Genomic DNA, 26,754 nt, shown 5'->3' with positions numbered 1-26,754 from the left:
CAATCCAATCACAATACAGGGGCGGGGACAAGGACTTCAAAATAAAACACATTCGTTTTCATCTATTTTTTAATGTCTTTTCGCTATATTATAGGAAAATAGCATCCAGGATAGTCATTTGGTCACGCTTTAATATCATATTACTTCTAGTTATTAGAGCAATAATAAGTTACAGGTTTAGGAGGGGAGTTTGAACACTGAGATTGAGCAAAAATCAAATAAATGAAATAACAGGATTGTCACATAAGTGAAAGAAAATAGGCAAAATAAAAACTGACAAGCACCATTTTAACCAATAACAACAAGAACAATAATAATAATAATAATAATAATAAAAATAAAAACATTTATGAACAGTTAATAATAACTTGGCATAAAACATTGACTGTGAACAGAAACTACAGTGTAACATTTTGTTTGGCTCCTGGTCACAGATTCATAGCCTCATGCTGTATCAACACCTTGACATTCTGTCCTGTACGGATTCAACTCTACCTGAAAAATATTGCACATCATCAACAAGTATTTTCGATTCAATATGAAAATAAATAAAATAAACACTTTATTGTCCCAAAATTATACTGTGAGTGAATGCTTGACACTGGCCTTTACTTATAAACAACAAAATAAAAAGTCCTAAAAACACAAATATCTAAAAAAATTAAAAGAAAAAATACTATTAATTATTTGACACTTTCTGAAGATTTGTATCACAGCCAACTCTACGCATTCTGATGCAAACTGATGTATTTGAAGGACCCATAAGAACCAGCTGTTATGTGATTGAAAGCCATCAGTCCTTGACTGTGAGCCCTCCTGCTTCCTCTGCTGTTTCACTTTGCTCGTTTTCAGAGCTAAGCAGTGTCTGTGGCGTCTCCTCAGCGTTTTCTTCTCTCTCGGGGGGAGAGTTTTGCTCTGCCAATGGATTAGGACCTGGGAAATTTGTGCTCATGTCAATAGTGTCCAAGATTGTTGTGGTGATCTCAGAATCACTGAAAATTGTGTCTGAGAAAACCGAGTTAAAGGTGAATGACGAGCCAAGAGGTGGCTCCTGCAAAACGGATTTGTGATGTTTTGTGGGAACAATAACTGCTGGATCTCTTGGAGGTTTGACTGGAGGAACGGGCCCGGGCTCACTGTTTCTTACGTCAGAGTTTTGTTCTTGTGCTTGCTCCTGTTGCTCGGTTTGGACAGTCCCCCTGCAGTCGCTGCTGACACTGGAGCGTCGAGATGAGCCCTCTGCTGAAGAAATCACGCTGCTGGCGCGAGGGAGACTTTTAGGAGACCTGAACTCCCCCAGCTGTGCCTCTTTCACAAGAGGGGCAGAGAAGCAGTTCAGACAGCCAGACATTGAGGATGATTTACCCTGAACATAGAGCACTGTGATCGGTGAACAAACAGAGGCTTGAGCTTTTTCGTCTTTTGAGCTTAACCCGTCGAGCTCTGAGTTAGTTTTGTCTGCGCTGCCAGAGTCCAAGGAGCGACGAGACACTTTTTTCCTCGACCCCCTTCGGATGGTTCTCGTGCCTCTTGTGAGCCAGAAATCCTGAGACAGCACTGGATCTTTTTGTCTTTGAAGCATATCTGCGTTCAGACTGTTAGGAGTCGGCATCGTGGCGGCTTTCTCCCTGCTTTGCTGAAGCTTTGGGTGGGGTTGCGGGGTGGACACGTCACTGGGCGGCTGGTAGGAACACAAAGAGTTACGTGACGGGGGCTGCTGGACAGGACTGCTGCCGTTTGACCAAGGCTCATTCTCCAGGCTCAGGCTCAGCTCGCCGCTGCTCTCACTCTGGGCTCGACACTGGACCGCATTGGTCCCTGGAGAAGTAAAGAGATAAAGTTACAATGTTTTAAAAATGAAGAAAATAAGTATCAAGTACCTTGAACATTCGAAGAAGCCAATGAAAAACTGGGACTTCATAGTTTAGTAATATAACTTTAAACATCGTGGTTGAAGAAGGAATGAACCATGCAAGCAGTGAAGTTTGGTGGTGGAGGCATCATGATATGGGGCTGTCTTTTTTAGCATAGGGACCTAGCAGACTTAATTTAAAGAAACAAGACAATTTCCCAGACCCAAATAAAAGAGAAAATAATAGAGAAATACTTTGGGACATTCTTAAAAGTTGTACAGATGTAACATGGATGAATTTCCAAGCAGGACAACAATTACAAACACACTGCACTCTCTCTCCACTCTATTTCCTGTTTATCTAATGTCTGATGAAGGCCACTAACGTAGAAAAAATCTTTTAAAAACAACTATATGTTATATAACATTTCGCTATGTTCCAATTTTTGTTATATGAAATTTATATATTCCTTTCAATCTGTTGGAGTTTTTTCAACATCTGGTGGGAATTTCATCTCAACAGGCAAATGTGCTCAACACACTGATACGTAGCAGGAAGTAAGTAAACAGTAATGGCCAACAGGGAGCGGTAGAGCAGAGCCTCCCGCTCTCCGGTTGTGAACAGGAAAGAGATTAATTCAAAACCGGGTCATGATTGCAGTTTGAGCGGTTTAACCTAATTCTTGATCTGGCTGCACATCTGCATGCTGACTGAATCCTCTAAACAGGAATTCAAAGGGTTTTACCACGATTCTGCAGCCCGTCGCTCTCCTCACATCCAGATGGCACAGTGCTGCCATTCGAATCTTTGTCTGCAGGATGTAAAAAAAAAAAAGAAAAAAAAAAGTAGGAAATCACCACCCAGCAAGAACAGGATTTACAGCATCAGCCTCTGGATGCTGTCCTACTAGTGCTGATGAAATCCAACACATCAGTTTCTGGTTGCCTCTACCTGTAAGCCACAGCTCAGAAATGTTTGGGCCAGTGACAGGAGTGTTGTTGCTGAAATGGCCAGATGGAAGATTGGTGGGATGATGCTGGTGATGTTGGAGGATGGATAACACGGAGGTACTGAGAGATGAGGTCAGCAGATCCTCTTGGCCTTCGTCCACATCAGTTTCCTGCTTTGTCTCAAATGAGGTCGATGGCTGGGATAAGCTGCTCAAGGCTACATTGAAGGATGAAGGAATGATTGGGTGGGTGGAGGAAATGGACAGACAGGTGAAACGTGTCATGCACAGTACAGCGTAGTTTGTACGTCTGGTCATAAGAGCGGCACAGAAGTGTTGTAAAGGTGAATTTGCTGCAGCTGGAAGGGCAAAACTCATGCAGCACCATAATGTTCCTGCATGCTGCATTGTATTCTGTCTATTCATAAGGAGTTGTCATTATGCATGGAACATAAATGACACTTGAAGCTGTTGCAACATAGAAAATGAGTGAAGCTTGATGAAATGAGGCTGAAGATCTGATGGACATTGTGATGTTGCTGTTGGTGCTAGCACTGTAGCATATTGCAAAAATGTCCACAAATATAAACATCGTTACAGTTAGTTAGGTTACAACTAAAACATTGATGTATTGTTTTGGAGTTTTATGCCATAGGCCAACCAATAGTAGTGGATAATTGTGATGTTGAAGGAAAGTAATACATGGCTTTCACTATTTTTACAGAAATAAAACCTAGAAGTGCATTGTGCATTTATATTTAGCCTCCCTGTGTCAATAGTTTGTAAAAAGAAAAAAACTTTTGTTATGTTTGTAAATCTTTACTTGCTTTGGATGTCAAGATACTGAATTGTTGCACATGCTGCCTCGCAAAAACACTCAAGTTCAGCTAGTTTGGATGGATTCATTTTCTAGCCTTGCCACATATTCTCTATTGGATTCAAATAGCTCAACTTTAAATGTCCTCACTAATGCATGCTGCGTTTTTTGATCCTCATGATGCTATTTGTTCACGTATATTCTCCAACAAACATCTGTGGACTTCACAGAACATCTGGCCTTCACTTATAAATTCTGTTACTTCCATATAAAGGTGAATACACAAAATGTTTTGGAGCGAAGAGGGCTGAATACAAATGCATGTCACACTTGTCAGTTTTGTTATTTCAAACAAAACATTGAAAACCACAAGTTTTTTCCTTCTAATTGTTATTCAGTACTTTGCACAAGTTGAACATATAAAACCTCGAGAAAACACATTGTCAGGACACAAAATGTGAGAAAGTTTGAGTGGTATGAATACTTTTGCAATCAGAGGTGGGCAGAGTACTCAAAACCTTACTCGAGTAAGAGTTAAGAGTAAAAATACACATTTGGTAAAAAGACCGAAACAAAACATCAGTCATTTAATAATTAAAAATAACATCATCAGACAGACCAAACTATAAAGTGAAATCTATATCAAAGGAAATCTTGATATTTTAAAGATCAAAATGAAAATGATCCATATCAATAACACAATTACAAAATATCAAGACAATGCGAAAGAAACTTTTTTCCCCAAATCAATTTCTTTCTGTATTAAACTTATGAAACTTAAACAAAAACTGCAGGTTTGTGTCTGTGTCTGCTGAGCTTTTGGCCAAAACAAACTTGTTCTGGATACTCACAGTGGGTAGAGCATCCAGAAATTTAACTCAAGTAAGAGCAGTGATGCTTCCTGACAAAATTACTCTAGTAAAAGTAAAAATTACAGCATAGTAAAAGTAAACCATGTAAATGTAACTTAGTAAATATAACCAGTTACTACCCAACTCTGTTTGCAATGCACCAATTGAAAGAACGAAGCACATTATGATATAGAAGCATAAAGCGAAGGCACTGCTGGAATTACTGCCATAAGAGCAACGTCAAAGACACGAGTCAAAATGAAAGACGGTAGTGGACACCGGTTTTTCTTACACAAAGAACGTCGGAAGATGGACTTGACTTTGTCTTTGTCCTTCAGCCTGCTCCTCAAACGGGAAAACTTTTTCACGGGGGCTTTTTAAAACCAAAGCATGACCACATGAGACACATACACATGGCGATGGGAGGGGAGGAAAACACAAGGGAAAACAAAATCCAAAGGTTGACAGAAGGAGGGAATGAATCCATACAAACAAGAAAAAGACACAAAGGAAACATTTATGAGTACTGGAGAAATTTCACACACAAAATCCATCGGGAACAATGAGTGTCTGAACGTGGCATGCAACACTGTCTTGAGCTGAAAAAAATAGCAAACCTTAAAGATGCTCATGTGAGTTTTTAGATCGGTGTTAACAAGAAAATTCAGCTGATTCATGATTTAATGTAGTCGTGCATATTTAAAGAAATGGCAAAGAAAAAAAACTGCGTCGAGGCTCAAAACAAAGAAGCACATCTGTAAATAGTTCTTAAACAAATATACTATTTATTAACAGTCAACATTTGGTAATTCCATGTTTAAAAGGTGATGATAAAACTGCTGTTTCCTCTCTGACAGTCACAGGCCTGATGCGGTGAGTTTCAGGTTCACATACTCACTGCTGCCACGTTGCTGTGAGGTGAAGTCACCCGCTGAGGTTGAGGCCGATCCTCCGGATCCATCGGAGCTGATGAAGGAGCCACCGTAGTGGTGGGCTTCAGCCTCAGATGCCTGTGTGCTTTCAGGGACGTTTTCACGGCTGCTGGACTTCATCAGCTTCTTTAGCTTCAGAGTTATCCAGTTGCCACGCCTGTCAGCGCACATGATGGAAATGATAGACGCAACAGAGGTGGAATTCAAACGTTCAAAACTCAAACTGGAATCTTATGGTTAGGCGTGGGTGATATGGACTTAAGAGTTTTATCACGATATTTTGCGGTAGTATTTCAATAATGGAAATAATGTTTCTTGCTTCTTTTTTTAGCTAATTGTAAAGCTGTGACTGCAGGACGCCGCAATCATAACCTCACAAACACAAATACTGCTCTTGAAAAACATGCAATGTGTAATACACTTCTTTTATGTGAAATCATTCAAATAAAAAGTGTGAGTGTATCACTAAGCCGCACACAGAAGCTGCACTGAATTATATTTTAATTATGTTTTGGGAGATTGTAAACTGTGACAACAATAAATCAAAATTCTTAATATGTAAAATATCAATTACAATAAGCGATAAACGATACGATCAATGCCCACCTCTACTTATGATTATTGATTTTACTAATCAAATAATAAAAAAATAAAAAGAACACAAATCAAACACTCCATTTAGCAATTCTCAAGAAGTTGACTATCCAACTATTCATATTTTAGACTTTACCTTTCCAGTTTGTAATCTTAATGTTCATTCAAACTTAATGTGTACTGAGATGTTTCTGTTTAGCAAACAGGAGCATCTCAACAGGAGCAGCTGAAACATGGAAGCTGTTTGATTCACTCAGAGCATTTGTGTGACTGTCAGAGTCGGTTTACCTGCGAGGAGGAGAGGGGTCGTAAAACTTATACTGGTCCATTATCTTTTCCTCCAGCTTCTCCTTCTGTCTTCTCAAATCATTGAGCTTATCACTGAACAAAGACAGAGACATCATTGGGGTATTATTATTATTTTTTCTTTAAAATGTTCCCTTATCTGAAGCTGTCACTCATAATTCATTCAAATTTGATCCTTTCTATTCTACTGGATTACAATCAAATTCTTTATTTTCGGCTAAACAAGGTCTGGATTTGTTTATATCTGCTGTTTTAGCAAAGAAACAACTTATAGTTCATAATGACTTCACCAGGACATTTAAATGCCCTCTTGCAAACATTCTCTGTTCCATTAATAAACAAAATTCACCAATTATATAGCAATCATAGAGAGCCTGAATCACCATATGTATGTACAATGATAAGTAGTATTTGCTAGTATAACTGTATAACTGCAAATACTAGCAGTTATTTCCATGTAGTTATACTGCGACAATGATAAACATGCACAGAAGGAGGGAATGAATCCATACAAACAAGAAAAAGACACAAAGGAAACATTTATGAGTGTTGAAGAAATTTCACACACAAAATCCATCGGGAGCAACAATGGATTGTTGGAACATTGTTGATGTGCCAACAATCAACATATCCTAAAATAAAAGTAACAATATAACTTTTCTAAGGTATACTTTGATTTGTACTTTTTAAATGGTTTATCACAGTATGTAGAAACCTTTTCTCAGTAAAACCAAACATTTTTGTGGCATAACGGTGATGTGACATACATCTTAGCCAGTCTTCAAGAGCAGTAAGACAAGAGAACATTCAACAAATCGAAACTTGTGCTAAAGAAGAAGATAGTGTGGACAGTTCAAAACATCACCAGCCTGATTGCTAGTAACTGTGGCACAAGTGATTTTATTCAAAACTAAATTACTAAATAATGATATCAGGTTGTTTTGTGTGTGTCCGCTGTGCTGCTTACATATACTGTCGCTCTTCAACATGAAACAGATCCTTGCTTTCCATATTCTGCTCCAGCAAGCTTCGGTTCTGCAGCATCAGGGTCTCGATTTGACAGATCAGATGTCGATTTTCTTCTTCAAGGTTCCCTTTCAGCTGACTCAGCAACTAAACATCACATGCAGAAATCTTTCGTTAACTTAAATCGAGCTGCGCAAACAAAAGTTGGGCAACTTAAAGTATAACTAAATGCCAAATCAACTTTTTTTTGGAGGATAAGCAATCTAATAGTTTCTTAAGCGTTTCTGTGCAGATTTGAACGTTTATGTGTAAATTTGGTCAGTTTTGCAATATTTTGCCTAACACCGTCTCAGTTGAGATTAGTTATACTTTAAGGTAATGCAATCATGATAGAAAGAACTGCGTGTCAAAGTATAATTGAAAAGCTGGTAGCAGACCATAAAGAACGTGCTTGTCCATACCTCACACTGGTTGGTGAGTTTTGTGAAGTTGATGTCCAGCTCCTGGTCTTCCTTCTTCAGTTTGGAGAAGTCGGCCTCCAGCCAGGTGTACTTCAGGTTGGCCTCGTTCAGTTGGCTCTTCAGCAGCTTGTGGTCCACTGTCAGCGCCTCATTGTCACTGAGAAGCAGCCGGTATGTGCGGTTGAGCCTTTAAATGAAAAAGCACAGTGAGCCCAGCGTTGGGTTAGTCCGGCATCTGTTCTTTATGTTTTCTTACCGGTCCTTCTCGTCGCGGAGCCTGCAACATTCGGCTGCTGTTGTCTGATGCTGTTCTTTCTCCAGAGAGATCCTCATCTGCTCCTCCTTTAAGGTTTTCTCCCGCTCTTCCAGCTTAGTTCTCTGCTGCATCAGGTTGTTATATCTAAAACAAAAATAAAATAATTAAAACAAAAAGACAGAGGTCGATCACATTAGTACACACTAACACACTTTTAGTAAACTATAAATTGTCATGGACTAAACTTGCTTGCAAAACTTGCTATTCATCTCCAAGTTTTTTTGTTTTTTTCTTGATCTTTCTTGATCTTTAGTCACATTTTTTTAATCGCTGCAGAGATCCATACCTCACGTGAGAAAATCACTTTACCTATTAGTTTTGCTCTCTACAAATCTGGCCTTTATGGAAGAGTGGTAAGAGAAATGCCATTGTTGAAAGGAAGCCATATTATTCCAATAAAATACTTTAAAATTTGAGGTTATAAGCAGGGCTAGATTTAGAAGGATATAGACCGCTGGGCTTGAGATAGTTTTGGTGCCCTATTTTAAAAAAAAGAAAACATTTTATGTTGATAAAATGTGGATAAAAATGTTACATTTTTGTTACATTTTTTATACATTTACATTTACAATACATTTTTTATTAAGCATTTTAAATGACATAATACAAATATAATATAATATGAATTTAATATAAATAATAAGTTGATAAAAATGTAACAATATTAAAACTCTACACTTTATAAGTGTAGAGTTATGAAGTGTAGAAATTAACCTTTCATTTAATTTCAGTGCATCAGCGTTGACAAATTCCACAATTTGCTGATATAATCATTGACCCACTAACAATTCATGCAACCCAACTGTATTTGTTATTTTTATTTAATACTCGTAAAATACTTTTTATGTTATCTAGCCACTCCAAACATTGTAGTTTTATATAAGCTACAACATTTGTAAAACATGCATTTATTGTAAAAACATCCTAAATCTTTGGGCAGTCAAAAACTTGGGGCCCTGCACTACTGCCCCTGTTTGTCTTTTCTAGAGTCCGGCCCTGGTTGTAACTAAATAAATGTGAAAAACCCCCCAAAACAAAACAAATCAAAACAACAGCATTCATTGTCAACCTGTCAGCATCTCGTCTCTCTGACCTGTCCTGTAAAGATCGATGCTCCAGCTCCAGCGTGCGGTGGGCGTTCTTCAGACAGGCATGTTTCCCCATCAGAGTCTCACACTCCATGGCTTGTCGCTCGTGCAGAACCGTCAGCCGCTCGTGATCTCGCAGGAGCTGCTCATGAGCGCCACGCAGCTCTTCCCGTTCCTGTACGGCACTGTCACGCTCACTTTCTATTCCAGACTGCTGTTGCTGCACATGAGCGTTCTGGGCCATGAGGGAGGCACTCTGGGAATTTAGTGTCGACTTCTCCACCTGCAGAGGGAGAACCATTGATGCCTTGTGTCGTTTTGCTTTACCAGCGACTATGTTGTAATGATTCCTTTATCTAAGGAGTACTGAGGTGGGACCTGGAGGTTAGCGTTGTGTGTCTGCAGGGCCGTATTGCTCTCCTGCAGCGAGGCGGCCTGCCTCTGCAGGGCGAGGATCTGAGCCTGCTGGCTGTCCGACTGACTCTCCAGCTGTTTGAGTTGGACCTGCGCTGCCTGGCGTTCGGCCTCCAGAGTGGCATTCTTCAAGAGAAACAGATATCTTTCAGGACCACCAACAGATTACAGAACCCTCTACAGTTATTAGCGCCTCTGGTTTAGTTGTGTGCAATAAACGATTCTTGTGCAGCACAATGTTAAAGGGGAATCCAACCTTTCAATTCAGTGAGTCAGCGTTGACAAATTCCACAATTTGCCGATATAATCATTGACCCACTAACAATTCACGCAACCCAACTGTATTTGTTATTTTTATTTAATACTTGTAAAATACTTTTTACGTTACCTAGCCCCTCCAAAATGGCCAAGACAAGAGAACATTTCATTCAAGTAAGGCAGGTGTTTATGAGTCACTTTATGGCTACTAGAAAATAGCCAATTACCTAAAGAGAGTAACAATCATGTGGTTTGGTTGGGTAATAACAAGACTGAAATTTCCAAAGGTTTTTGGTTCAAACCCCAAAACAACCCAAGAGCCTGACAATTATATTTAATAAAACCTAAGAAAATCAGAAAAAAGTTAGGTGGAAGAATATTGGCCTCTGCTATAATGTTGGTATTGAGTCTTTCTTGCGGCTTTCATAATTATAAAGATTCAAAATATATGACCAAGTCATCACAGAAACCCTTCACCAGTATAAAAATCAGCCTTCTTCCACAGGCGTCTCAGAATCCTAAAGGAGAGCCATGAAGTCCTACGAGAGAAAACTAAGCTGTGTCCAAGGGCCTTGAAGGGTGTTATATTAAGTATTAATAACAGTGGTACCAAAAAGAGTGGCAAATAAGATGATATACTTATTTGCCAGACTCTAGAAAGGATAATATACTTACATAATCCAGTGTGAGAATATGTCACTGGAAGAAAAATAATTTAAAAGGTTGCTACCAGACGTGCCAAAACAGTAGAGGATGTTGTAGCAGCACTTGCATTCAGTTTTCAAGGTCAAATCATTATTAAATTATACTGGCACAAGGTCATTCAATAATTTCCTCCAAGTTTTTAATTTCTTAGCAATAGTTTCTAATAATAATTTTTAAAAACCCTCAAAAAAGAGATTTCATGGTATTTCAGATAAAATGTATGCATCTTTCAACTCAGTTCAATCTAATCCAGCACAAATAAACCAGGCTGGTTAGAATCTGATTAAATCCAAAATTGTCCAATTTCTGTAAAGTGCAGCCATCCATTAATTTTCCAATCCTGGTTTGACCTATTTAGAGACATGGTGGACAGAAGCTGATCCCAACTGTTATTGAGTGGAGAGGGTACACACAGCGGGGCTATTCCTCCTCCTAAACATACACGGATCAATTTCTAATAACGGAAAGGAGACCTCTTTTTTTTTTTTTTTTTTCCGTAAAAGACCTCTGGCAGAATCACATTCAGAGAGACCACAGAGACGTTTTATAACACAGGATCTAGCTCAGTGGTCGACAGAAACAAACTGCTTACGTTTCTCTCCACTTCAATCAGGCGGTCTTTGAGCCTCAGCAGCTCCCTGGTAGCCTCCTGGCTCTCCTGCAGCCACTCCTTCATGGCCTTGTTGGTTTGCGCTAGAGGGCTGGAACCCGACGCCGTCCGCTCTTCTTCCTGCCACTGCTGCAGGGCCTCGTGGCTCAGCTTCACCTGGTAGAGGTGTGCAGCTTCACATCAAAAATCAGCCAATTCTCTAGAATGAATTCGCTATTTCTGAGACTGTAGTGTTTACGCAGTATAGTTATGGCTCCATTTTTATTAAGAAGTTGTTGGCAAACTACTGGACTGGAGAAGCCACTGCTTCTGTCTTATCGATCGTTTTTTTAATTTCCTGTCAAAAACTATTTATTCGTGTTTTTCATTTTCTCTCTTCGTTTTATTGAAAGTTTAATTTATAGAAATTAAATAAATAAAGGTCTGAACCTTTTGATTTCACTTACAGTCTTCAGCTCCTGCAGAATCTGCTGGTTTAGAAAGGAGGATTCCTGCAGCCGAGCCTCCAGAGCAGCCATCTTGTCATCTTTGATCTGCAGGGACTTCTTCAGAGACGACTCCAGCTCGGATTCTAGTATCTTGACCCTATCTCAGGAAAAAATTTAATAAAATCACGTAAGCTATTTAAACATAAAAAACATCTTTTATATTTTACATTCATCTAAGCAGTTTGCACGAACCTGCTGTCTGCTGCTTCCAGCTGTGCGTTTTCCTGGTTCAGGACTTTCATCTCCAGCTCGTGGGACAGCGTCTCCAGCTCGTTGTCTCTCTGCTGAGTTTTCAGCTTCTCACTCACCAACTCCTGAAGCGGGATAGCATTTTAAATGACATAATTCCTGATCTATTTCACATTTTGTCAAATTTCAACCGCAGATTTCTGTGTATCTTATTTGGATTTGGCAGACCAACCCAACATGGTGCGTCATTGTAGAGTGAAAGGAAAAACAAAGTCAAATTTATTTATTTGTATTCAACCCTCTAGAGTCAATACTTTCTGTAATTGCACCCTGAAAAGAAAAAAAAATTATTGTATTAGAGTAAAGAAAAAATATTAAAAACCATACAGTTTCCCATTGAAACTAGTTTATCACGTGAAATTCCAATACAAGTCATTGAGGATGTAACATATGGACAGCTTTAAATTGTAAGTATATTCTCACAAGTGAATGTAATTAAATGTTCCTGTGCAGATTTGTGCAGGTATTTGTTTTGATGTGTTGCAGTTAGCATGTCTTGTACTGCCTAATAGATTTGGTTTATCCTCACCTCTCTCAGGGTTGCCAGGGTCTTCTGGTCAATAGCAGCTTGTTTGATCAGCTCTCTGTTATCTCTCTCCAAGCTTTTGACCCTCTCAGATGTTTCTCTTAACCCCTCTGCCTCCTTCACTAGCAGACGCATTTCTCTTTCCAAGCTCGCCATGCAGACATTACGGCTGTCTAAGTTGGCTTCCTGAATTTCGGCCTGGAAAGGATGAAAATAGCAACCAGGAAACTACTTTTGTAGCTCTTTTATGTCTTGGATTATCACATGTTATATTAGTTCTTTAAATAAATGTGATTTTTACCTGCTGTCGGAGTCTTCGGTTTTCTTTCTCTAGTTGCCTTTTGTCTTTCTCCAGCGTAGAGGTTTCATGCTCCAGGTTCTGTTTCTCAGTTTCAAGCTGCTCCAGACGCCGCGCTGAGATCCGAAGTTCTTCAAGATATGCCTGCAGCGCCTGGTTCTCTGCCTCCAGCTCCTGAACCTCAGCCTCCAAACGCTGAACTTTACGTTCTCAAAAGGTGAAGTAAATTAAAATAAAATAATGTAAACGGTGGCACTATGAATAGTTACATAAGTATATAAAGTGAAGCTACCAAGCCTACCGGTGTTGTAAAGAGAAGTCTGTAGCTGCTGATTAAGGGTGTCCAGACCCCTGCATTTAACCTCCAGCCGCTGTGTGTGCCTGCTTGCATAAGAGGAACGTGTTGGCACACCTGTGTGAGTGCTCTCATGGTGTGGCCTTCTGCTCTGTGAGTCTGGGGAGTGACCGCATGACCTGACAGAGCAATGGAACTGATTGTGGTTATTTTCCAAGGTTTCCAGACCCGACACCATTTCTTTGTCTTGATCCTGTAGGCGTCCGTTCTCCTGCGCGTGACAGTCTGGATAACCTGTGAGAAGAATCTGACTTTGGACTCCGACCAGCTCTTCTGTGATGAGTTGCTGCTGGCAGTGTGAATCTTCTGAGAAGGAGTTTGTCTCTGATTGCTCTGCCGATGAGATAAAGTGGTTGGTGTTACACACCAACCACTGGGGGCTGGGTTTGGCTTTTCTGCAGCTGCTATGAGCTGCAGCTCTCAGCTCTTCGATGGTCCTCAGGAGTCTTTGGTTTTCCTTCTCCAGCTTTAAAATTTGACTCCGGGTTTTCTCGCTGACCTCTTCGCTCAGCGTCTGTGGCCCTTTGAAGAAACACACCACAGTTTGTAACTTTTGGAACCAAAGAGATGTGCATTAATGCAAACCTTTCATTTTAATGGTCTCACATTTCCAATTTCAATTTACATAAACTGAAATTGGGCCAGTTATGTAAAAGAAGCTGAAGGAATTAGTGATCTTAGGTTTGTTTAGAAGTAAATAAAAAGAGTTATATTTAATTAGTTCATCTGAGTACAAAGGAAGACATGCATAGTATTTTAAACATTACTTTATATGAAAGAAAATTTACTAAAATATCTGAATAACTGATGAAACTGGATTTAAAGCTGTTAAGATGAAGGTCTGCAGAGAACTGCATCTGAATTTCAGTCAGCGAGTTGGAAGGTTCAGTCCAAAATTACAAAAATATTTAAACCAAATAAATAATAACCAAATAGAAATGAAATGAAGAGAGGTTTAAAGGCAAAATATAAAGAAGAGTTAGAGTAAATCATTAAATAAAATAATCTTTGTTTATTCAATAAAACGTATTTAGTAAAACATACTTTTCATTCAAACAAAAAAGATAAAAACTGAGTTTGAGTCAAACTTCAGATGTAAAAATGTAGCTCATTTAAATATGTAAAATTATCTTGGTTGCTGTTAAAATGAAAGTTGAATAATTTTTAGTATGCTGGTAATGGCCTGGTTCACTAGTAATGGTTCTTGAGGCATTTCATTCTTCAACTCTGTACTGATGAAGCCTGATGGATGACAGGTGAAACATCCTCAAGGACTGTCATGTCCTGGATGACTGAAAGTCTGCAGCAGCGTGTGGCCTAGTTAAATATCAGTCCTCAGTGCTAATTTTATGGAACTGAAAAAGAAACCTACTCCTTTGAAACCCGGTCTTTGATTGGCTTTCAAGGTTACTAATGTGCCAGTCCTTCTTTGGGACACAATAGAAAATATTTAGGCCGGTTCTATCTAATAACAACATTCCCTCCCTCTAACACCTGCTGCTCCCATTTTTTCTCACCATGGGAGTTTTCTGCGGTCTTGGAGAGCTGCTCCAGCTCCCAGCCCAGGTGTTGGGACTCCTCCATGCTCCTCCTCTGTGCTAAAGACAAAGCCAGGTTCTCCTCCTGAAGCTCCTTCATCCGCTTTGCATCTGCTTCTTTCTCCTGAAGTCAAAACAAAGCGCTTCAAGAATCGGCTTGCGTGGCGCGAGGAGTGAGAAAACATTCAACTAAACCTATAGAACTTTTTTTTAAATGTTTTGATGTTTTGACCTGTGCTGCCTCCTTACTCTCAAATTAAAAATTCGTCTTTGGTTTTGATTTGTTCCTAAACAGAGCAACTAAAAGAGAAAACAAAAACAGACTGCCATCGTTCAAAGACACTGGTAAACATCTAGGGTCAGAACAAAATCACCTTACTGTCCCTGCCTTCCTCTTGGCAGTAGAATCAAAAAGAAGTCTAGCTCCTTCTGTGTAAAACATGTCTGACCTGCTCCATGTCATGGACATGGGCCTTCAGCAGCAGGATGTGTTTCTCCAGCTGGTGGATTTTATCTGTTCGGGACCTCCAGCCCTCCAGCTGGTCCTCCAACACCTCCTTGGTCTCTTGGAGGACCCTGTTGTCCTCCTTTAGCTCCTGTGACATGCCAAATAGATTTGCACAACTAGTCTATCAAGTTCAATTTTTAAAGCTTTTTCCTCAAAGCTTTTAAACATTCTTGGCTGTATTTATGCATTTGTGGCATCAGGGGCAACCGTAATTCCTTACTTTCAAAGGAAGTGTAAGTAAAACCAAAAATGGAAAAGAATCAAATGCGCCTTCACCTCCACTTTGGCTTTGTAGAACTCCATCTTGTGCAGCTGCTCCTTGTAGCGCCCGACTTCGCTCTCCAGCTTGTCCGCCTTGATGGCGCGCTCTCTCAGGGCGTCAAGCTCATCCCGGTAGGTACGGGCAGCACGCGCATCCACCTGCAGCTGGGAGTTCTGTTTGAAGGTCATACACATGACTTCCCTTTAGAGGCAGGACTTAACAATAAGAAAATACACCTTTCACATTTCTACAAACTTGACATTCCCTCCACTGCATTCCCTCCAACTCATCCTGGAGTTTAAAGACATGCAACTGTAAATATGAAAAGAACTTTTGACTCAAAAGTTTGTTTTGCTCCAGATATTGCATCAGTCTAACAGCTTTATTGCTGTTTCAACAGATTTTGACAAGGCATTTCTTGAAGCACACAGAATATGTCACTGTTGGAAATAAATATGTCTTTAAAAACAAACACTGGGCACGCATTATCATCTCTTTTTGCTTTTCTTGTTTGTTAAAATTTCAGGTAAGCCAATTCTTCATCAAACTGAACATTTTGTCATGTTACAACAAAAAAACGGTCTTATACTGAGATTTTATGTGTCTGATCAACACAAAGTAGTGGATAACTACTCATTTTTGACAAGTCATACCTCCTGCTGAATCCGTTTTAGTTCGGTCTCCACGTTTTCCAGCTCATGTCTGCAGTCGAGCATCTGTTCGCTCTTTTCCTCTCTATGGTGAAGCATGCAGTGAGAAACTAGTTAGGCGTGTTGTGTTATTTAACATGATTAGTTTTACCCACAGAGAATGGGAGAACAACTCACAAAATATTTTTTAAAATTACAACTAGAAAAGCCGATAAAACAAACCATTTAAAAGGGCAAAGTAAATCTGTGCCTGAACTCTCTGCTTGCTCAGAGGCAGCTGGACGAATTATCCCACCAACAAGAGAGGATAATACATCAGAGACAACTGCATGGAGAGAAATGGTGGAACTGAGACCTGGATTGGATCAGGGTTAATGTGTGACGGCGTGTGTGGGGGTGTGTGTGCGTGTGCGGGTGTGTGTGTGTGTGTGTGTGTGTGTGGTTGTTGTATCTGCTGAAATGCAGAGCAAATGTGGGTCAGTGATAGTGCACCGCAATGAAACCTGCCAAGCAGGCAGCAATGTGGGCCAAACTCCGCAGGGCATCGCTTATCCTGTGCTATCTCTGCCACTGCCGTTCATTCACTCTCCTCCAGCAGCTCCAAAGAAGAAGAGCTTTTAACATTCACTAATCACTGACCCAAGAAAGTGAGAAGATGTCCACATTCCTCTTTTCTCAAATAAAATCTTATATTTTATACTCAAAGCAAACAGAAGGCCATGGAGTATTGATTAAAAAAGGTCCTCATCAACTTTAAAAATAAAGAGCAAAATAAAATGCTTCAGTTAATCATTTAGTGTAAACTATTAGAATGGTTTTGTAAATTAACATATATTTATATATATTGTATATTCAACTAAAATAAGTTAATAGAATTTTATTATAATAAAATATGTAAAATTTAGATTTGGTTTGACACTAGAAAAAAAACGTACAAAAAAGAACTCAAAACATATTCCTAAATTGGGAAAATATTAATTAAGTTGAGTCCCAATGGTAATTAGAAAATCAAAGTATTATTAGGTTCTCTGAAGGTAAAAGTAGACTATATAACCCTGTTATTTAACTCCCAATAACATCTATATTTTTAAGCGTATTTATATCAATCTTCTCTTAATCTGTGGTGTACTTACAGTTCCTGCCTAAGTCGTCTGATCTTTGCCTTAGAATCAGCCAACTCCACAGCCAGATGTTGCTGGGTCCCTGCCTGCTGCTGCTGCATGCTGGGAGAATGGCTGTCAGGCTGTGGACTGGATGGGCTGCTGAGCAAGCTGACAGCTCCTTCCTTCTCCAGCATCAGCTCCACTATTGTCTGCAGAGGTGAATGGAAGAGAATACAAGATGAAACAAAAAAAAACCTACAGCTCATTTTCCACCTTTTTCTGACATCTGAATCATTTAGACGTGTGTAAGCGTGTTGATAAAGAATGTGCCATTTGTCAGTATTTAATTTTTACTCCCTATGTGATGAAAGTTAAAACTGATGGAGGTGCAGTCAACAGAGACTTGTGGAAAAAATCTGGTCTCGGATTTTATTTTGAAGATTTGACTTGCCAGCACCACTTTTAACCAATTAATGGGATTTTTCTAAGGTTTTTTTCTCTCAAGGCTTTAATTGTCCATGTTGCTGGTCAAACTTTTCCATTTTTTACTTCCACACAATTTTTGTACAAGTATGATTGGATACAGTACTCAGTAAATAACCAGCTTCTTTAGCAATAAGCATTTCCCCTCCTTGTCAAGGGTGTCAATGACTGTCTTGTGGACATCTATCCAATCAGCAGTCTTCCTCATGATTGTGTAACCTACTGACGCATGAGAGACCATGTAGACCATATTTAACTTTTTCACAATAATCAAACTTTCTGAAACAACTTTCTTCCTCTAATTTCACTTTATATACCTCACTGATTCTAAAACGAGATGGCTTAGACAACTTTCAGTTTTCTTCACTCAGCAACAAGTTTCACAAAAAAGGACGTTATTGTATGGAAATGTTGGATCCAGTGACGTGAAAAGATCTGGGGGTTTTGGGATTTCAAATGTCAACATGTCAGTCAAATATGTGTGGGCATTTATCGTGAGAATTTTGATTTACGTTTGCCATAATAAATTCCCATTGACGATGTTTAGCACCCCAAAACTGTCCATATTCTTGGGATAGTTTTAGTATTTCCTCCATTGTTCAATGAGAGTAAAAAATAAATATAAATAAATTTGAAAATATGATTAAATGCCGGTAATGTGTGCAGTTTAGTGACATAAATCCCACATTTTATGAGACTGTTGTCCTAAAAAACAGCATAAATGTTATCGATGTGCCAGAGGTGCCATGCAGCCTCTGCCATACATTTTCCTAAAAAGTAGTAATAAATAGTTCTTATCTTCACTTTCATTGCACCACAAAATATTGTGATAAAACTTTAAGTCCATATGGGCCAGCCCTACACTCAAGTTACAAAAATCATCTGATTTCAAGTTGATCCTTCTGTACATCTCTAAAAACCTGTGAAGAAAGTGATGTGTGAAGGTAAAATGTACATAAAAACATGTTGTTAAAGTTGTACCTCCAGATGGGTGTCCCTCTGGTCCAGGATGTGTTGGAGGTGTGTTGCCATGTTCCTCAAAGCGGTCTCCATCTCCTCTGGGTGAACGCCACTGGACCCCATCCACTGGAGATCCAGCACGTTCTCCTGACTGTTGGTCAGCTTTTGGTCATGAAGAAAACAGTCAGTCAGTGTAGTGAGAAAGGAAGTCCGCATGACAAGACTGGAAGGCGTTGAACATCTCATACCTCCTGAATGTGTCCAGCTATGGCAGCTTTTGTATCAAAGTTAAGCGTCTGAATCCTCTCAATGTACTCCTCCTTTTTCTGACACTACAAACAACAAAAGATTGCAAGCTTCTTATCATAACACACAGGACAGAAGAATGCATCAGTAGCAAACACACCTGAACTGCACACCCCATCAATAAGAGCAGAAGGTTCTTCATTTCTTCCAGACTTTGTTCTGCAGAGAATGGAAAAAATAAACGATCTGAGCTGGATTCTTTACGGATCGTGCACGGAGGATTTCTACCGTGGAGGCCATCTGAGCAGGGATTTGACTGGTGAATTTGGGTCAACATTTGCCAAAGTTTTGCCATCACAAGCCAGTGCACTTATTAGATTGATTGTGCAATTGAATAAAATGGTTTGGGAGGAGAGAATATTGACTCTACTGCAGCCTCCTGCAGCCTGAGTTGTATTAATCACCATGGACAGCGAGGGCATCTTGTTTTAATGTTGCGGTCTTCCAACAGAAACAAAAATGTACTATAATTTCATTGCATGTATTAGTTAAAACTTTATTACAAATATCCTCAAATTCCCGAAAAATCTAACTTTGTGCGCTGAACATCAGCTAACAATGAAGCATACTGTGAGCCCATCAAAACTCCAAAGGTCCAACAGAGAATGAAGACGAGAAATCCTGTGAGGTATCTTTAAGAAACCTACCACAATAGGGAGTCCTGCCCAGCAGCAACACGTCTGGCAAAGGAATCATGATTAATTGTCTCAGATTATCCTGCAGAAAAGAGAAAACAAAGGAGGAGATGGGGACTGAAAAACAAAACTTGCATATTTTGGCTGGAGGGAGACATGCTAGACCTTTGGCTACATGCTTCAATAAATTTGGGTGAACATGCATGGAGAAACCAATCCAGCTAATGAATATGTGTAAAAGCTGGTGCAGCTTGCTTCTTTAGTGCAGCACTGAAAAGGTCCAAAACTTGCCTCATTCTATAGGTAGCTTAGTTGAACAGAGTGTGTAACTGCTGGTGAGGGGAAGCCAGGAATGTTAATGGCCTCTCTCTGAGGAATAGAAAGCTGTGTTTTGGTGACAAATACTGTCCTCTTAGACTTTAATGCAGAAGAGTCCATTTGGTGGCCAAAAAATGGCAAAATCATTCCCTGTATTCTGACTAGAGAGACTAAACTAAATTAAGAATTTCAAGTAGGGTCAGAATTACCAAAGACAAGCTAGGAACAAAAGCAGCATTAGTAGAAAAAACATATCACAGTCAAATATGCTGGTGGCTGCATCATGCTGTGGGGTTAAGAATTAGTGTTTTATATCCAGGTGAATGATTGTGAACAGTTTGAAACAGCAGTCAACTTTGACCCAAAACCTCCAGGTGTCTCTTAGAGCAGTGGTCCCCAACCTTTTTAGTACCGCGGACCGGTGCAGACTTCGCAAATTTGCTGCAGACCGGGGGGGTGCGCACGTAAGGAGGAGACCAAAAATAATTAGGAGACTGGAAATATTTAATTATTAATTACCAATTGGCCCGGGGGTTGGGGACCACTGTGTTAGAGTGTTGAGGAAGAAACACACTAAGAGACAACTGTTGTTCAAAGCACACATCCAAGACTCCAGAAATAAATCTGAAGGAAAATACACTTGAAGAAAGCTGCAGATAATAGATGTCCACACAACTTGATAAATTTGGGGAACTTTGGGGCAAATATCACCAAGTCAAGATGTGGCACGCTGACTAATGAAGCGTCCAGCTGCCACATATTGGAAATAAATTTAGGATCTGTATCACAATAAAACTATCCTGTCACAATGAGATATAAAAAAAGTCATTATAGTAAGATTTATAACTCATTTAAGAAATCTTCTTTTTTAAGTAAGAAAGCAACAGCAACACCTCTTGGGATCTTTTAATGTTGTACAGAGGAAACAGGGTGAAAAGGAGAGTCATAGCCAGTCTCTTTAAGACCCTTTGACAAGTCATAATCTGTCAGAGGAGCGTATTTTTATAAGCTAAAGTTTCTTATTTTAACGAGATCTAAATCTCGTCTCGCTATAACGAGAAAACACTCCTGATTTTATGGCAGTAAAATGCTTCCGTAGCTGACACATTCCAGACTTTAACTGAATCAAAAAGTTCTTCAGAGTGCATAAATATGCTACAAGATCACCATGGTACTTCTATTTAATATTTCCCTTGGAAAATGTGTGATTCAATATTGAATTACGCAGAATAAAATGATTAATCACAATCTCATTTGAACAGGGATGTGTTCATGTGTGAGATCCACAGTGTCTTATCCTAAAAAGAAACAGTTCTGTGGTGATCTTGAAAGATTTAGGAAAGAAGGACAGAGCGACAGACAGTTCAAAATTTTCCAACGTGATCTTTTGATTTCATGAGTCACTACAGAGCTCTGTCTGCCTGTTCGTCTGACTGCAGCTCCATATGCTGCTTTACTTGCTGCTGCGTGGTAACCTCACTTCTGGGCTGATTACTCATCTGCTGACATGACCGATATTTAGGCCACAGATCCACAACATGTGACGCCAATGCAAAGTTGGAACAGCATCCGAAACATGCAAGGATCCTGTTTAGAATGCGATTATGAGACAACATGTTTTGCACAGTCTGTAACAAGAGATAAGACGCTAGGAAATTGTCCAAAAGCTCACCAGATAATAACTTCTGATTTGCTGGACAAGAAAGTTCAGGTTCTGGATCCTCTGACCTGGATCTCTGCAGACTTTGTTTGGACACTGAGTTGCAGCAGAAGGATTTCTGAAAATAGGAAAGCATGAAAAACACATTTTAAGTGACATATCTGCTGTTTCCAAACAGATAAATACGCAGAACACACTGGTACGGGTCTAGACTCAGACTCTTCCATGAAAATAAGACTAAGGTCACCATTCATTCCTAACTTTAGCCTGAGTGACATCATCGCTCCAGACCGGGGTGGTTTGTGAGCCAGACATAGGGTGCACATTACACTTTTCACTGGCTGCATATCAACTGTGGGCAACTGGATTGAGTGGAAATGAGCCTAAATTTAAGTTGACAAAGTGTGAACCTCAAATGACCAAAACTTATGAAGGCCAGGGCACCAATATTTTCATCTCAGGGGCTGCTTGCATTCCTTTCCACACTGTTTGTCCTCTATCTGGACCTTTATCTCCCATCTGTGTCCCACTGCCGCTAAACAGCAGGTCCTAATCTCAAAAGGGTCTCTCAATCCAAGGGATTATCCCGCCTCCTCCCCTCCCTTCCTTGCAGCATTGTTTTTACATTTAAAGCTGCGTGACCATGAACGGGATGAGTGAGCTGAATGCTGGCAAGTTGCTCACAAGAGCAGTCTGGGGGTCATCGGTTTCTCCTCCTTCTAACAATTAGACTCTGCTGTTACTTTCTGAAGGGTCACTTTGCCCAGACATGAAGGCTAAACACACAAACACCATCAGTTAAGGCTTTTAATAATGGATGAGGGCAAAGCTGCCAGAACAGAAGGCGAGTAAATCATAATCTCTTAAGTAGCATCTTGACAGCATGTATGATGTCTTTTATGTTTTTGGCCAGTTTGTTTTTCTGCAGCCAGAATGCTCGGCCTCAGCGCATATAGGACTTATGCTAATTCTAACATTTTCTGAGAAACTCTAACCTGTAAGTAATGAGGAAGTTACACTTAAAGTCTTCTGCTGACAACAAAGATCCTCTTTATTTCTGCAGAGGGACAATGGCAGCACTGTTGATGCCTATATGCATAAAGATGCCTGATGCTGCACCAGCAGCCCCTAAACTACATTTACTGCCCTATAAAAATCTCCAACGCTGACAGGTCACTCATGCTCATCTTGTTTTTTTGTTTTTTTTAATGTTGCCACTGGTTGCAATCTGAAAGTGTTCACATTCATAAGATGTTGCAAGAGGCGAAGTGAGGTGTGCTGACTTACATTTGAGCCATTATCTTGTTCAAAATCACTCCATCCAGAAGGTCGGAAAAGTCCAAGTGGATGCCCTCATCAGCTGGAATGAATGTCTTCACCTATTCACAAAAAAGACATACAGGAGCTTAAAAGGGAATTCACAATCTCTATAACTGCAGTGATTAAGAAAAAAACTATTAGGTTTTAATCAATGTGCAAACACATTGGTTAAAATGTTTTATTATTAAACAATTGAGCGGAAATTCAGTTCAATAACCTAAACTAACTTACTTACATTTAAGCTACTGCTTACAATGTTCATAATAAAATTAGTTACACTTGGAATCGAACCCAGGACCTTCTTGCTGCAAGACAACAGCTCTACCAATTGCGCCACTGTGCTATGTTAAAACCATCAAATCAAATTTACATTACAACTGTAATGTAACATAACTGTAATGTAATGTACATGACAACCGTATTGTCATTCTCAAGCTAATACAGAAATTTTAGGTCTATGGTCTGAGTTGAAATTCAAGAACTTATGGGAAGCTCTTGATAGTTTGGGGACTTTCTTTACTTTGCCTTAGGCTGGCTCTGGGGTGACATGTTTTAAGCAGCACATGAATGTGTTAGAAGCAGGAAAATTGCAAAGGTGTAGGGATTCCAGTTAGATTGGTGAAGAGTGGATTGAGACGGATAGACAACTGGGTCAGAAAATCTCCAAAACTACAGCTTATATTGGGAGGGTTTAGTCTGCACTGGTCAATCTAACATAAAGATCCAAAGAAAGAATGGTTGCAAACCAGTGACAGCGTTCCAGATTTATAAAGCTCATTGGTGCATATGAAGAGCGAAGACCCATGTGGTGCAGTTCCACAGATGATCTGCTGTAGCTCAGATTGCTAAAGAATCTTTCTTTTTTTTGTTTAAACATTTATGTACCTAGAAAATGACTCCTTGAGACCAAATGCCCCTTTTGCAAAAGCTTTTTGGTCACGACAGACAGCAACAATAGCAACAACAACACCAAAAAACACTTTTAGTTGTACAACATTTGAACAACAGTCAAGACAATCCAATAATAAAGACATCACATTATGCAACAAAACTGAAGTCAGCATAAAGGTCCTAAAAGAGTTATACATAATAAATTCAGCAGAAGCACCAGGATCTTTTTTAAGAAAAAGTTTAAACATATTTACGGTGTCAAGTTTTTCTGGTTCAGTAGAGATTTTTGGAAGAGACAGTAGGAATAATCTTTGACAACAAAGATAGCGCGTCATCAAGTGCTGTGGGCCTGTTACGGTGCAAAGCAAACCATGAAGTGCTTTATAAATGAAGATATGCCAGTGATTCAGTCTACTATAAGGGCAGATAACGATGGCCATCCAACCCGAACAGACGCTTAAAGTTTCAGATAAACCTCTGTCCTCCATGTGAGAAGAGACTGTAAGTTCACCCTGTTTGTGATAGAGAGCTGTCAGAATACACAGTGAGTTCCAGTTTGCTGAACATAGAGCTGCATAGATAGAGACCAGTCAAATTACCCATGCTGGTCATGATGTTATGCCTGATCAGTATTGTATGAGTCAAATGGAAAAATATCTCCATTTGAAAATAGTTTGTGAAAATTGAGTATCTCAATCAAGTGTTATTCTTTAAAATTAATCTATTTATTTGTTTTAGCTTAAGTTAAAATATGTGAAAATTGCGTATTTTTTTATTTAGAGAGACTACTGAAGTTGACAAAACTATTCATTAAATATTTTTAAAATGTGTACTAAGATTTCTATAAAAACATAAAACTTTAAATAAGTGTTTTTGGCCAAGGGACACAGGTGGAGAGAACACATCTTAGAGGCCCCAAAGTATTAATGAACTATAAACCTCCTTAGTTGAACAGCATAGTGAACAAACATAATATATTTAAATTATTCACAAAATGTTTAAGAATTTGCAAACAAAATAAAAGTATTTCATAATGTCAGAGTAAACCACTATACTTCTGTTAACAAACCATGTCTGATTAACGTTGCAGTAAAAGTATTTGTACATTTTTAATATCCTCTAAAATGCCCTTTGATAGTGTACAGAACGTTCACTTACCCAAGTGACAAGGGGGCTCAGCATGAACTGATCCACGGAGGACAGGAAATCTCCACTTTCCATGGTCCCTAAAAGCTTGTATTTTATCCCAACAGGAAGTCCAAGTCCTCTCTGAATTAAGATCGTTACACTTTTTAAATTGATTTTTATATTTTAAAAGCGCTTCATTCGGGCACGGGACAGCGTAAAAGTTGTGTTTTTCTGATTTGTCTTCAACATATCCGCATTTAGTCCCGCAACAACACCCAGACACGGACAGACATCCTCCCTGGTCGTTTGCTGCAAAGGCATCTGCCGTCTGTATCTTCTTCCTCCTCTTCCTCCTCCTCCTCCTCCTCCTCCTCCTCCTCCTCCTCCTCCTCCTCCTCCTCCTCCTCCTCTTCCTCCCTGCTGTCACACAGGGAGAGTCAGCGCTGATGTATCAGCGATATTTAAACAAATGAACTGCAACAAAAAGACGTATGACAAATAAAAATATCTACTTATCTTCTGTCAAATACACCTTGTTTTTAGGCGAAGCGCTAAAACAGCTAGCAGTCCGTTGCCATGGTCACAACACACGTACCGACTCAATCGATCAAACAGTCAAATCCAAACGGACGTTATTTCTTAGCGGTCCACGCCATTCACTGTGAAGGTAGAAAAAACCCCCCAACTTACTGCGCCAAACTTTGGCTGCAATGAGATGTCGTTTCATGAGGCAAAAGCACCACCTTGTGGCTAAATGTAAACCGAGTTCACAATCACGACATCCATCCATTTACCTTTGATTGTATTTCAGTTAGTATTTCTTTGAAATATTTTTGCTATAGTTATATTAAAATCCGTCTGAAACCGCCAAACGTTCATAACCAGTTGCTCACTCTAGAGTAGAAATTGCTGTACTCCTTCATTTTGTACCCACACTGTGAAAAAAACTAACAACAACAACAACAACATGTCTCTAATTTATGGTAAAATACCGGTAGCTGTGGTTACCAAAATGTAATTTATATGGTAAAGTTCTGGCTATCAGCTGCCGGTATTTTACTATAAATTAGAGACTTTTTTCTTCTTTTTTACAATGCAGACCTGAACTGAAGGAAGACTAAAGACTACTCCTGTAAAATTACTTCTAACCAGTAAGGTGAAGGAAATCATTTTCAAAATAATCCCACTGAAATGTTTCCACTGAAATCTAGACAAGAATGTTGATGTAAGCTACTCTCTATGCAACCTTAAGAAAGAATATCACTATGTTTTAGCACCGGGAAGATTTGACGAACTTCGAATCGACTTTTATTTGTCTTGACTCACCTTAATTATCACAAAATATATTCTTCAGATGTCATGCTAATACAAGCAGGTATGCTTTTTCAAAAAAGAAAAAGAAGCACTGAAGTGAATACATTCTTTAACCATATACTTTCAAAATAAGTCTTATATGACATACGAGATAAAGTTAAATGAAATATACACATCAGCGGCTTTAAAATTATGATTTTGTTTAATAAGGGAAAACACCTGTGCAAACCAAACTGGCATCATGTGAAAATGTTTGTTTGATCTTAAGGTCACAAACCAGAAGTCTTCCTTCGGGAATTTCTGGTTGAGAACAGAATTCATGATTCTTTCACTTGTAGCAAGTTGTCAATTTTCTGAACCGGCAAAGAAGACACTGACCATTATACCTCATGCTCAAGTCCATGACCATGATGCTCCTGTTGGGTTATAATGTGTGTAAACATGTTGATAATCCTGCAGAGCCCTGCACCAACTGGAAAAAATGACACATTTTCAATCAGACGATTCACATTGCATAAAACACATCTGCCTGTCACCTAGAAGATGGACTGAGTCACAGCAATAAGTTCTTTACTGTTAAATTAAACCTAATTCATTCTTCAATGATTCAAACAATTTGTAAACGTAATATACAAGAGAGAA

General features: G+C 39.3%; 1 protein-coding gene across 1 annotated transcript; it reads right to left on the bottom strand.

Annotated features, from left to right (window-relative positions):
* Positions 1-65: 65 nt before the first annotated feature.
* On the bottom strand, positions 66-25,133 carry LOC116719311 (girdin-like). Its single transcript, XM_032561797.1, has 29 exons — positions 24,829-25,133; positions 22,747-22,838; positions 21,472-21,577; positions 19,494-19,563; positions 18,947-19,005; positions 18,789-18,872; positions 18,562-18,702; positions 17,128-17,306; positions 15,998-16,079; positions 15,359-15,517; positions 15,024-15,170; positions 14,554-14,698; positions 12,983-13,558; positions 12,685-12,890; positions 12,387-12,581; positions 11,801-11,922; positions 11,567-11,705; positions 11,103-11,276; positions 9,512-9,673; positions 9,139-9,416; positions 7,986-8,129; positions 7,730-7,916; positions 7,270-7,415; positions 6,285-6,377; positions 5,369-5,559; positions 4,763-4,843; positions 2,805-3,020; positions 2,599-2,664; positions 66-1,818 (listed from the first exon to the last, which is right to left on the bottom strand). Exons 1-29 carry the CDS (start codon positions 24,889-24,891, stop codon positions 794-796), a joined length of 5,328 nt encoding a protein of 1,775 aa, XP_032417688.1. The 5' UTR covers positions 24,892-25,133; the 3' UTR covers positions 66-793.
* Between the last annotated feature and the right edge of the window lie 1,621 nt (positions 25,134-26,754).

The sequence above is a fragment of the Xiphophorus hellerii genome, chromosome 5 (assembly GCF_003331165.1).
Source record: "Xiphophorus hellerii strain 12219 chromosome 5, Xiphophorus_hellerii-4.1, whole genome shotgun sequence".
NCBI lineage: Eukaryota > Metazoa > Chordata > Actinopteri > Cyprinodontiformes > Poeciliidae > Xiphophorus > Xiphophorus hellerii.
Note: the sequence above shows the minus strand (reverse complement) of the source record. Positions and strands in the feature narration are given on the sequence as shown.